Here is a 14,311-nt window from a genome sequence, read left to right as displayed (position 1 = left end):
CAGTCTGTGCATAAAGAAAAATTCACAAAAGGCAATTAATTTAATTAAAATTCCTGTAACATGGCATTAATTATAAATAATCATGTGACCTGCTTAAAAATAATTGTTCGTGGAAACTGTCAATCCCCAGCCTCTAGACTATAATATACTTGTACTGATGGCATAGGAAGGAAAGAAAGAATATAGTAGTGAACTAATCACATCCATAGAACTAACATGATAACTTTTGTAGGCAAGTATCTTTTAGGAGTGATATTCGTGTGTACACTGAAAAAGATTGTAAAGTATTTTCTCTCCATATCATAATACCAGAATGAATGTTTAATGAATTTCCTTTAACCTCAAGGAAGGAGTCTCTGTTAACTACCAAACAAAGTCTGAATGAGCCCCACAGAACTTCTGGATATGATAATGAAGGGAAAGATCTCAGAGATCCACTTTTATGTGTGTCATCTAGCAACAACCCCCCCCCCATCCATCACTGTCTTCATAAAGCTCTTCCTCGCAAGTTCCCTCCCATGTTCTTTCAGCAAGGCATCTTTCCTAGCCCATTGCTCATATCTTCATCTCAATCTTCCATGTTATCATTCTCCTTTTAGATTCAAGTTCGAAATTTTCTAAGACTTTTTTTTTAATGTTCCCATAACATCTAGTTCTTATTTATTTATTTATTTATTCATCCATTCATTATCTTCCAATTCTAATCTTCAAATCATCTAAATCCCCCCCCAGATTTTTCACTTTGAAATCCCATCTCAGGTGCTCTTAGTTCAGTCTTGTAATATCTGCCTTTGTTCATGTCTGTGTCCACATGAGCATGTGTGGGCTCCAAATGGGTATACAGTAGTTTTTAAATGAACACCCTTTCTATATCTTTGGATTTTCACATTTCCAAAGTATATCATAACAAAATGGTAAAAGTTTCCTTCATTTTTTAACCTTTCCATAATTCAATCTCGAATTCCTCCATTTGTCACTATATCCTTGCTATGTATTTGTAACTCTCCACTTTCTTCATTTCACGATTATTTAGCAATTTGTGTCTTCCACCCTCTGCCCTCCAGCTTATTTTCATAACTATACATTTATTCAAACTGATGTCTAATCCAAAAGCTGCACACTTTCTAACCATATAAACGTTTATGTACAATGACATCTATATAAACAACAACATTTTTAAGTATTAAACCATTCAGATTTTTTTTTTCCATCTATGAACACATTATTTTCACATTTATCATGAATTTCATTATCTCCATCAAGTTAGTCCTCTGTAAATGTTTACTTTCTGTAATGCTTTTGAAATGTCCTGTCTCCTTGTACTGTCATATGCTTTTTCAATAGTTACACAAACAAAATCCAAACATGTTTTTAAAATACCACCTTTCTCCTGTTATCTCTCCAACTGTGAAAATTATATATAACAAAATAAAATCATATCTCAAACCATACGGTTTTTCTGTCAATTAATCTTGTGTCTGATCAGCTGTCAATCAAATTACTTAAAAGGCATAGGAAGTGTGCAAACATCTCAGATCTGTTTCTTTTCAAGTGCATTTCAAAAACAAAACAAAAAAAATATGGTTGTTTGCTTTACTTTGCTACTTATAGATGCTTAGGTGTTCATAAGAATGATCATGTAGGAAAACTACTATTTTAATGTATAATCTTTGTAACACTGACAGCTGCATAAAAATTCTACACCCATTAAGTCCTTCACATCAGAGAAAATTATAAAACAGCATTCATAGTGGCTAAGTTAAAAGTTTATATTTATTCTCATCAGTTACTGCTCATAATGACTTACGATCTTCTGGTGTATCATATGCAGTGAGTACTCTTAGGGCCCTGCACCAGAAGTAAATTCCCTCTTTTCATCAAATGATTCATAATAATCTCTGTTATACTGGTTAAAAAATATGGTATTCACAATAAATCAAGTATCATAAAAATCTTGTTTTAAGTGTTTAACTTCTGTATCATAAACATGTCTTTTTTGTTCATGTAAAATATATTTCTCTTTACAGTCCATCAACAATTAAGTACTGTAAATTTATCTAAAACAATGCAATCTTATATAAAAAGTGTACAATACAGATCTAAGAAGAGTCTAATTTTTATATTAAAAATATCTTATTTACAGATACTCATTAAGCTCACCAAGTAACTATAAAGGCGCGTCCACATTACTCGTGCTCGTATGGCTTTTACTTACTTGCTTACTTACTTACATACATACATACATAATTCATGAATTCACTGATCCGTTGTCTCAATTGGACCGGATATTGAACTCATCAAAATAAGACTCGATTGCAGAAGTACAATCATATCAACAGCAAACAACCTCACACAACCAAAAGCACCAAATAACCATAATTTACATTGTTATTCATAAATAAAATTGCAAGGAATATAGTTATTAAATGTTATACATGCTTAGCAGAAATATATTCATCTATTGAATAAAAAGCATTTGTTGTGAGGAAACTTTTCAGTGTGTGTTTAAAAATCTTCACATTATCACTCATCCTTTGTATATACTTGTGCTCATAAATCTTTGTCCACACTACTTCAGTAGCTCGCCAGGTTTCGGCTCGTGAGGATCCGTATATTTACTCGTAGTGTGTATAGGCTGTAGTCGTATTTTAATTTATTGGCTATAGTTTTTAAATTAAAAATTTGCTAGTCTCATGACTTGTCATATCGTCCATATTACTTGCAAGCATAGCGAGTCACATGAGCACGAGTAATGTGGGCACGCCTTAAACTACAGTTGCTCCATCCTGCAACAAGCAAGCACAATTCTTCTCTTACTTGTAGATATTACGAACACTCTTGTGCATACTTAGCATTAGAAATGTCTCAAGGAAACTTGGTCACAGCATCTTGTTAAAAAGGATTCTAAACCCACCGCCATTTTAAGCTGCCCAGACCAATATAAATATCCTTACCAGGTCATAATCAAAGAGTAATTCTTCAACCAGTTCTAAGAATTTGTATGTTTACTGTGCAAGGCATTTTCTATTCAGATTTTGCATAAAATTGCTTTATTTTTTACTGTCAGTGTATTAACACAACTACTTCTGAAAATTAACTTTCCAACAGTACTATCTGTTGTCAGTCTTTTCACTGCACGGTATTGTTCTAATTTATTTCCTGCAAAAATTAAACAGGAAACGGTTTATAAAATTTTTATGCTATTACAATAAACCTGTTACTTTAATTTATATGAGAAAGTAGTATCAACATCCACAAAATCATGTGTGTGCAGGACAGAATTCACAAACTATTAACAAGAACTACACTTCCTGTGGCATTGGAAAGGTGTGTTCAATTTTGCATTAACGATCTCCTCCTGTCTAGATATTAAGAGTGAATTCACACATTATTTGTGTAACAGAAGTTCAGTATATCAAGTTTCATCAAAAATCTGTCAAGGGGGAACATGATATGCACACACGTTAATTTAGGCATATAAAGAAAGTAACCCTCAAAATGAATTAAATTTATGCATGGAAATCCCAGCACAACAGAGGTGCTGCATTTCAAAATCTGTTAAAGAATTCAAATGGTTCATGTAGGCCCTTAAGTACGGTGCCACTTACAGTGAATCGTGTGAATGAAACTTGTGTGAAAACAACTATATGATAGAGGTGTACTGAGTTTCATTAAATCTGTCAAAGAACTCAAGAGACACATATCAGTAATAGTTCAGTTATGCCATCAGTTGGGGTGCCTAATAAACTGAAATGAGGTTAATGAAACTTACACATTGGAAGTCCTGCATAACAGAAATGTTTTCTATCGAGTTTCATCAGAGTCAATCACACAATTCAGTGAATGCAACAAAGGTCTTCTGGATTATGACAACATGTTATAATCTGGTAGAAGAAATACAAAATTTCAGAGGAATATTCTGTTTTCATCTTCAGAGCTGAAACTTACTTCTACTCTAAGATTGAAGCAGTAATTCCAGTTATTTAAAGTGCAAACATAACCAACTTGACCGGGTAGAAAATTGTGTGTTAAAATAAATGAACTTCAAAATCACAATTACACTAAAATAAACTTGGTATATCATATGAGGCAAGACTTAAGGCTTAGAATTTATATCTTTGAAGTAGCTGAAATAGCTTTTAGTTCCGAATCCCCTCAGTTATGCTACCAGTTCCTGATATCCAACTGCTAGACATTTGTACACTTACAACTAGTGTGTGGTAACAAAGTACCAGCTGCCACTATAAAAATATATGGACGGATGTGATGAACGCCAACATGCTACACAGAGGAGCATAATTGTAACACATATCACTAGCCACTCCAATTACAATGGAAGCTGTTAACAAAGAAAATAATACAGAGAATAATGAACAGAGGAAGATACTGTATACTTCATACTGATAATGAAGAGGGCACTGCCGTGATTTAATAAACAAGTATTATTCACTTCCTTAATACGAAGACTGAATTTCTCCATCATTATAAGGAATTAGCTCAAAATGTCGAAGTAACATTGCCATGAACAACCCTCATTCACAATTTACCATCTGCTGACTAACAATAATTATGCAGTTATATTATGTGTAAAGAGATAAGCAAAGAAAAAGGGTCCAGAGTATGGCGCTATAATGTGAAACATTCTGAATAATAATATAAGTCAGGAAAATATAGAATATATATATCATTTAAGTAGGAAATATCTTTGTTCTTTCACTGCAGTAAGTAAGTAAGTAAGTAAGTAAGTAAGTAAGTAAAGTAAAGCTATCCCTGTACTAGGCCATCAAGGCCCATAGGGTTGTGAGATGTTGAGGGTCCCACATTATCTAGACAATCGGCTCAACGATGGTGGTAAGTTTGTCAGCCTTAGGCGCAGGCTGTGCTATACTCCCCAGGAAATTTTTTTTAAAAAAATTAATTCCTGGTACTCATTTCTGTTAGAGGCTGAGTTGACCCCAGGGCCATAGTTCGGCTGGAAGGATTAGGTCAATTGAAAAAAATCCAGTGACCTCATTGGGACTTGAACCCACGACCTTCTGGCTTGTAGCATAGCCCCTCAACCAACTATGCTACTGCGTGCCCCACAGTAATCAAACATAATAGAGATGATCACCAAATTCAAGAAAACTAATGTTCAGATAAGCATCTGCAACACTACAGTTGTTAAGAATATAATGCTCTTTTAGCAAATAATTTAAGAACAAAAGAGTGAAAGGAGAAGTGCAAATGAACAATTTGAGGATTGTTATGTATATCCCACCAAGTCATGTAAATGCTCACAGAAGCCAGTTACATTCCCTTTCATGGCCCTTACAAGTCATGTATCATAGTTTAATGCTACAGCAAACCATAAGAGAAAATACATAAATAAGTAAACTAAACTGGCATAGGAATCTGACCACCCAGGTACTGAAAATGTGGCTTCAAGTTTTGAACAGTAATCTACAGTGAACTTCTCAGACATTGCACTGCAGTTGAGTATATACGGTAATGAAAGACAAAGCAATAAAGGCACAAATGCCTGCACATAATCCATCAAAACTCTTAGCCATTCAATAGGCTTTGGTTGGCAACAATAGAAAGCAAAGCCTCACTTTTTTCTGCATGTATCAAAGTTTGTATTTTACCAAGAACTCTCTGTCATCACCATTCCTTTTAACGCTTCAGCACAGAATCACTGTCACTCAAACTCTGACCTGCTATAAGAAGAGATGTTCGTGTCTAACATCAAGATATGCAGAGTTAAGAAAACAATTTACTACTTAAGAATCTCAACTGAGTTCGTTTTCAGTCAGTGGTTAATAGTCTGGACTTTCATTTGTTTACTAGTATAAGTTAGGGCCATCTGTTTAAAAAGTTAAAAACATCATAGAGAAAAGGCTATGACAAATGTAGAACGTGTCCCACGGCACTACACAAGTTTGATCAAAGCATATAGGGCACATCCCTCCAAACTGAAAAGTTCAGTTGTGATTTTATAATTGCAGGGTAGGGATTCATACGTATGTTATAAAACACTATTGGCTATGAAATGATGCATTCCAGAAAACATCTTCTGCCATTATTTGAAGTACTCCTCCTATCAAATCTGAGAGGCAGGTGATTCAGATCTTCAGCTTCCACTAAGTGACATAGCTTATAACAATTATGGCACTCACAATTAATACAGTTGACTTTAGCTTATGCTATAGCCTATTCATGGATATTCCAAATTTCCTTCCCATTCTGCAGTAGTATTTATCACAAATGTAAATATATTGTGACTTCATCCTTCACCCATTCCTTGCTATGTTCATTCTCACACATGTAAAAATACTTTTCCTTTTCTAATTTCCTCTTAAGTTAGGGTGCGGCATCTGACCCATATCTTCAGAAATATCTGAAACTTAGTGACAGATCTCTCTCTCATATTGAGCAAAAATTATGCAGTTGCATGAACTGCATGAACATAAGTTATGTACCAGATCATGAATAAGTGGGCACTTTTTGTTTCTAAGAAGGAATGGGTTTCTGTGGAATCAGACAGCCTACAACAACAGATTTGCTGTTAATTTTAACTGGCCACATATGAATATACTCTGTCTATCAATGCCTCCCATTAATGTCAAGCATTATTATTATTATTATTAGAGGGGGTGGCTTTCCCCATGCACTTAGACCAGTTATTGGTCCATTGTGCGTCCCCTTTAATTTCTACTGTCGCCATACCCTACCGGCACTGGTGCGTGCTATCAGCCCCGTTCAGCCAATGAGGTTGGCCCTCGGTACCTGATATTTCCCCCATCTACCAGAGGCATTGGAAACTACTTGGGTGGGAAACTTGTTGCCTAATTTTGCTCAGAGGTCTCCTAGCGACATGAGGATCTTTTACGTACCATAAATCTATGACACGGGACCCACTTCTTAAAGTCCCTCCCATAGGACTTGTTCCCTGAATTGTTTCGCTCTTAAAAATTCCATGACCGACCTCCGCCGGGTTTGAACCCACGTACCTTGAATCATGAGGTGGGAACGTTACCCCTAGACTATGGAGGCCGCTTAATGTCAAGAATACTAAGCAACAAAATAATACAATTGTGTATGAAGTATATGTGCTATGTCTAATGTCATTAGTCACCCTGATAGCAGACCCTAGTAGGAAATAAACAGGTATATGTCAGATAACATTTGAAATTCCACTGGGAAATATAGCTTCGCAAAATAATCTATATAGAATAGGGTCTACATTTGTCCATCAAGACTACTGAGAAATTCTTCTTTGGTGTGGTCAGCATAACTGCTTCCCCAACATAGAATTGCTTTATTATTGTGAACTGCAGAATCTGTTACACATCTTTAGTAACACTTTCTTGATTAGTGATGCAATGCCTGCAAGTTTTAATAGCAGCAATATTATAGCCTAAATATAGATGAATCACATGCCATCCTTCACCGTAACAACCTCTAAACTTCACTTTCTTCTAAACATTCCTATCCTAAGTTTTATCTTTATTACTTCTAAGAAGAAATAGTGAAATGCCTTCTTTGTCTTTCTCTCTGCCTTCAATTCAACTGCCCATACAGACACCCCCCCCTAATAATTGTTTGATGTAATGTTTCTTCTGCTGCTGTGTTTAACATATACTAAACTATAACTTTTCATCTAATTTATTCTGGTGGTGTTATAACAAATCTTGTCCTAACAAACAGATTCTATATACTTCCTTTGTTTACAATTTCTTTTATAACATACGGTTTTAAATTCTATTTTTGTTTCCAATAAAATTGATCAGTGCTCAGGTTGTGCTTCTTCTATTCCTAAACATCTTTAGTTAAAACTGCCAGAAAATAATCAATAACTGACTTCAGTCCTCTTGTTGACCATGTATGTTTTTCAGTTTAAAAAACTAATCTAATATTTTTAAATGTTTATAGCATGAAACATTTCTAAGTCATGGTCCATTACAGTTAATGTTATTTTTTTGAGTTTTGAATTATGTCTTCTGTACGTTTTTTTCCTATTTGTTCACTATAGTTACTGCCAGTAATAATGTAATAATTTCATTTATTTTATTCACTGTATTCTATAGCTCATTATACGAGAGAAAGATCTGCCTTCCCAGGTCCTCCCTTCTTCTAGTATATTATGTTTCAGAATCAAAATACCTCAAGAACACATAAGAAATAATTGACAGTCTGGGTTTCTTCTGCTGTTTGTAGTTAACAAATATCAAAGGAAAGTAGACCAAGAATTGTTGCTGTAGTTACAGCACGTTGTTATCACCTTTGAAGCAAATGAACCCACACAAGAAACATATTCTCTTGCTGAAACAGGTGTCTTCTATGTCCAAAGGGCCAATTCACATTTGTAAATAACCAGAAACTATTAACAAGTTTTAACATGCCAGCAGAAGATAAAATCATAATCAGATACATAAGAAATGGATGAAGATGATAGATTTACATAAATGAGGAACAGATGTTATCATCAGTTTACATTTACTTTAAAATAAAAGGCCCTCTTGTAATCCTGCTATATAATACTACTGGGCTAACCACTGCAGAAAATCTTCAATTTTATAGCAAATTATATAGTCCCACAAACAAGATTGTCATGTATAAATAAAAATTATTGGAATTTGTCATATGCAGGTTCTTAGAGTGAACAAATTATATACTCGTAGACACACTAAACTCAAACTTGCTAGAACCCAGGATTCCCTTTAAACTGAGTGCTTGTAAACTGAAAATTATCTTTCTCTGTACATGCAACAAAAAAAAAGTGAACAGTCTAAACAAAAAATAATGCCTGGAACTAAGTGTGATATTATACACAATATTTTAGCCTGACAGTAGTCTTCAGAAGAATTCACACATAACAAATTTAATTAATGATTCCCTCAACTTTGCTGCCTGGAGATTTTAATGGATGAATGGATTTACTTCCAACAAGATAATATAAATTATTTCAGATAGCTTGTAATTAATGTTAACATCCAAGGTCATCACAGTCAACTTGTTTTGAATTCCTGTTGCCTACAGTTTTCTCCATAAAAAGAAAAGTACAACCTAGCACCATGTCTTCTTTGTTGTGATACCACAATCCACATTACTGTTAACAGGCTTTAGTTATGAAAATTCTGTGTGAACAATCCAGCATACTTCGCAAAGTACATCAGCCCCTGAGACTTCACCCTCCAATGTGGAGAAAGTATATCAAGTTCCTGGGCCTTCTTGCCATGCCTTGTAGCCTGATTACTGAAGTTGGCACTGACAGAAGGGACTCACATTCCTGACTCCGCTATCCCTTCGTCATCTGCAACATGAAATAATAAAGTAAAACAAAATATTCATACAACAATTTTGAGGCAAAAAAAGTAGAATCCACAAAAAGCACCTGTCATAGTATGGACGACAGTTTACTGAGAAGAGAAAACTATTATGCATTACATGAAGAATATATAAGAAAAGCAAGCATATAAAAAAAACACTTTGTGGTTTTAGTCCAAGCAACTGCTGCTTGTCGGCAAAGTTAGTGCCAACTTCAGCGGATAGATGGTGTCACGTGGTCAGCACAAAAAATCCCCATGGCCGTTAATTTCGGTTTTCTAGACAGGAGCCTGGACCCCATTGAGGCCAGACCTCTGGATCTGTACCCAGGAACTCTAACCACTAGACCACAGAGGCAGTCAAAAAGCAAGCATATGTACAACATAATTTTTCAAAGTAGTTATAATTTCTTTGTTAGGACTGTCATACTTTAAGCTGCTGGACTGACTGACTAAGTCTATGATGCATTACAGGTGCAGAAATTATATCACACGATACCAGAAAGTTATGAATGGTAATTACTGTAAAATTTTCAAAGGATACAGGCATACGAATGTATGTAAAGATGCTGTGTCAACACTGTATCATTCTCCTGGTGGGATCAAGGAAAATCACCAAACCACAAGATGGTCATGTTGAACTTTCATTCTCTTACTGATAATCACAGTGCTATAAGCTTTCCCACTCTGCTTATATCTGCAATTCAAGCTACTGATTAAATCTTACTTGTGTTGATGACAAGATGCAAAAATTCCTAAAAAACCTAATATTCTGCCTAACTGTGCCACAGTTTAAAGTATACATAGTAAAAACAGCCTTTAAGCACAGGTGATAGTGACTTATCCCAAATCTAGCAAAACTTGCTCAAGCGACTCAAAGAGTTCACCAGTTAAGCACATGTTAAGACATCTATCTCCAAACTGATTAACTTGATACCTTTTAACTAAGATTATAATATAATGACTTGCCCATTATCAAAGTAAAGTTAATTCTATATATTTTAAACAAGAGACAAAATATAAAAAAGTAACAAAATGAAACAAATTTATGTGTCTTTGGGCCACACCAGATGAACACTCCTGCTTTATATCTAAAATTTTTTTTCTTAAATTCACTTAGTGGAGGGTGGAGTCAAACTGGGTCTACTCGGCACGGCAGCCACTGATTGGCCTATTGTAGCCTGCCCCTGGTGATTATGATGATGGAAAATTTGGTGGAATGAAGATTGGCAGGAGAAACCGAAGAACTCGGAGAAAACCTGCCCCAGCACCACTTTGTCCCCCACTTGACCAGACCCAGGATCGAACCCGGGCCACCGTGCTGGGAAGCCAGCGACTAACTGCTTGAGCTATGGCACAGCCCTGCTTTATATCTAGCTTCATGCTGGATATTTTAATGCAAATGGCCATATGCAGAGTTCTGAAAAAAAAAAAAAAAAAGCAACGAATTGCATCATTAGAAGAAAACATAAACACATTAATTAGGACAAAATATAGCCAGTCAATTATATTTTCAAAAGTGGAACTGCAGCATGTTTATCAGGGGATAATTTGGCATTGCTAAACTAGCAGATACTCATATTCCACTCATACCCACAAGACAACTGGTTGCAGTGTGAAATGTGCAGGGAACAAGATGAAGATTCTGAGAACAAAACATGTAAAACTGACCCTCTTTTATCTCAACACTGGCGGATGGATTACAGCTGTAGATCCATCAGAGAAAAGAACTGATGCAAAGACACTGCACATACTTTTTCACATACGTTTCATGAATCGCAGCCTTATAGAATTGATATTGTGTTTCAACCCTTAGACAGCATATTGTTATTTTCTTGAATATATGAACAATGCAGTTTTATTTGGGACTAAACTGTCAAAATTTAATCAAAATCATTCAAGCTATTTTTGAGAAAGATTTTTTTTTTTTGTGACAGCCCCAGCTGTTTTGTCCTACAAAATATTATTTGAGGCCTCTACAGATGACTGAAATTTAACCAAAACTAATCAAGCCATTTTCAAGAATACTAATATTTTGTGTTTGGGTTATTAGAGGATGTACTGCTGCTTTTTTGAGGAAGATGGTATTCATAAATTACTGCAATATAATCTAAATTATCAGAGCTGTTTTCAAATAACCATTTGTGTTTTGGAGCACGTCTGAAGGGTGCCTGTTTTTGGAGCTGGAATGTTCAGCTTCACCTAGAAAGAACCTAGGATGATTAAACAACTGCACACTGAATATGAACTATATCTGTCTACCCATTCAAGCACTATGCTTGTAGGCGACTTATGCTCCTGATGCAACTACAGACTATATTATTATAAGTATTATTATTATTGTTACTGTTATTATTATTATCATCATTTAAGGACTACTCTGATGCAAATACATACAGACAGCATTGCAAAAACGTTTTCATATTAATTGGTGCTAAAAACAATTAAATCTACCAAAATCTTGCAGTCAGTTTTTTCATGATCACAATAATTTCTCCTGCTATGTATATAAGCAAGTAGAAAGGTATGGAATATATATCACTTCAGCTTAACAATGTGATCCATTACGTTTCATTTCTGTTAGCAGAAATTTATTTTCTCCCTACCTTTTAAAATTATGAGCTATTACCTATTCATAAATTATTTCATGTTTCTTACGAGAAAGTAGCCACTGTGCTCTAACTCATGCGATAACACGTGGTGTAAGCTGAATTTAGTTATGGTTAACCAACTGTCAACTCTTCTGTTATTACAAGCAAGTAGAACCAAATATGAACAGATGAAAGATTCAGGTATATCAGCAAGAATGGAAATGGATTTTCATGACATTTGAACAACCAAAGAATTTGGGGCACAAAGATATGGTTACATAAATGAAGAAAAAGTAAATTTCTTTGGAAGGAGTCTTCTGTTATGTGCAACACATGACTTAACCCAGAGACATAGGAATATGGAAGAAAAAAAAACTTTAATCACTTCTGGTAGTGGCTCTGGAACAAGGCACACATAAACATGCTTGACATGCATGTAGAAACATACAGATTCATATAAAGTGTCTGTTATTCACAAAATGCAGATGTATTAACACATTTTTTAATAATCTTCCCAATATTAAATTTCTTCAAAATCCATTTAGCAGTTACTCAGTTGTTGCGTGAGGACAGACATACAAACAGATATGCCAAAGTTAACAGGCATATTTATACAAACTCACAAAAATAAAGTCTGTAAACAAATGTATGATAATTAATTAGTCACCAAACCAAACAAGTGATCAGAGTAAAAAGATTCAACAATTCTATCACCAAATACTATCAAAGGGGTCAGTCATAAGCCAGTTCAATTTAATCCCCATATAAAAAATATGTGAATTCAAAGCTCTTTCTGTTTAATTCTTTCCATGAATCTTCCTGATTTACTAGATGTACTGGTGACAGAAATGGGTTATCACCACGATCATGGAAGTCCACTACTGGACCCTTCCCAGAGACTATGCGATTAGTTTACACATCCAGAAGCTATTTCTTTAAGAATCACTTCATTATCCTACTACTAGAGCCCCCCCCCCCACCTCAATCAATCAGTGTCTTCCCTTGAGATTTCCTAACTAGTACTTTACATGCACTTGTTTCCCCATGCATAGTAATGCCCAACCATATTCCTCTTACCTTGAACATCTGTTGAAATTTAGCTGTTCATTCTCTTTACACCCCTATCAAAGCTTAAGAAATGTTTCTGACAGATCAGTCCTCATAATTTCCTTCATGCTTATTCTTAGATCACGGGTTCTATTCCTGATAAGGTCACTTGATTTTTCAAATGACCTAATCATTGCAGCCACACTATGGTCCTGGAGTTGACTCAGTCTCTTAACAGAAATAAGTAGCATGAATCTTCCTGGGTGTATAGCACGACCGGCACATTAGGCTGACAACCTCACCACCATCTGTGAGTTGACTGTCTAGAAAATGTGGGAGCCTCGACATCTCACAACCCTATGGGCCTCTATAGCCTGTTACAGGGTTAGCTTTACCATCTTTTTCTTTCTTTCTTACAACTCATATGTTTATTCTTACATTTTCATAATTTTTTGTTCTGGTTTTGTCATTTAATTTCTCTCAACATATGTGTCACAGAAAACTTCCCTACTGTCACCAGTTTCTCTTATAACTCCCAATGAAACAGTTTCTGTGCTACCAATTAGCAATCATTCTTTATTGTAGAGATGCAGAACTTTTCTGATATTTGCCTCTGAACCCACAACTTTTACATATCTTGACCTAATGTCACTTGCAACCCCAAATATGAATGCCACTGAAGTAAGAAAGGCTTCCAAGAGGGAGACAGTGCAATCAGCCATGCCATGATGCAGCATTCAAACAAAGAGTAAATTAATTTACCCAGAAACCCATCACCAGCTGCAGATAAGAACACATGTTTTGAAGCCTCTGCTTGTGACTTGGACGCTTCTCCAGTGCTCCAGTCTCTATGTAGGTTGTCTCCTGTAGCTTCTTGCCTACATCAAACACAAACATTACCCCATGCACCAGCCACCTCAACCCAATTATAATAAAGTAGTTTTATCCTGTACTCTGTTTGATGGAATGTGTATGTCCACAATTTCAAGATGCACCAACTTCTTATAGTCGGCATATTTTATGATGATATACAAATATCTACTTCTGAAACTATTATGTTTAGTTGCCTCTCTCTCTATATATATATATATATTCAGGAGGAAATCAAGAGGACACTGAACTCAGGTAATGCTTTCTACCATTCAGTCCAGAACCTTTTGTCTTCTTCTATGCTGTCCAAAAACATAAAAATTAGAATATACAAAACTATAATTTTGACTGTGGTTCTGTATGGGTGTGAAACTTGGTCTCTGGCATTAAGGGAGGTACATAGACCGAGGGTGTTTGAGAACAGGGTGTTGAGGAGAATATTTGGACCGAAGAGAGATGAAGTAACAGGAGGTTGGAGAAAACTGCATAATGAGG

At 35.4% G+C, this 14,311-nt stretch overlaps 1 protein-coding gene across 3 annotated transcripts in view; it reads right to left on the bottom strand.

The window, feature by feature from the left end:
- Window positions 1–6,999: 6,999 nt before the first annotated feature.
- The window catches only part of LOC111861525 (tyrosine-protein phosphatase 10D), a 154,301-nt gene continuing 146,989 nt past the window's right edge, over window positions 7,000–14,311 (bottom strand). For 2 of the 3 annotated variants that reach the window (XM_023846174.2, XM_023846177.2), the window contains exons 28-29: window positions 13,709–13,824; window positions 7,000–9,295 (exon numbers count right to left, since the gene is read on the bottom strand). In XM_023846174.2, coding sequence (XP_023701942.1) covers window positions 9,281–9,295; window positions 13,709–13,824 — 131 coding nt within the window. In that variant the 3' untranslated portion in view covers window positions 7,000–9,280. The remainder of the gene's footprint in view (window positions 9,296–13,708; window positions 13,825–14,311) is intronic. The other variant, XM_023846175.2, reaches the window with a different exon arrangement.

Source organism: Cryptotermes secundus, unplaced genomic scaffold, assembly GCF_002891405.2.
Source record: "Cryptotermes secundus unplaced genomic scaffold, Csec_1.0 scaffold1059, whole genome shotgun sequence".
Classification (NCBI taxonomy): domain Eukaryota; kingdom Metazoa; phylum Arthropoda; class Insecta; order Blattodea; family Kalotermitidae; genus Cryptotermes; species Cryptotermes secundus.
This window is presented reverse-complemented; position numbering and strand designations above follow the sequence as displayed.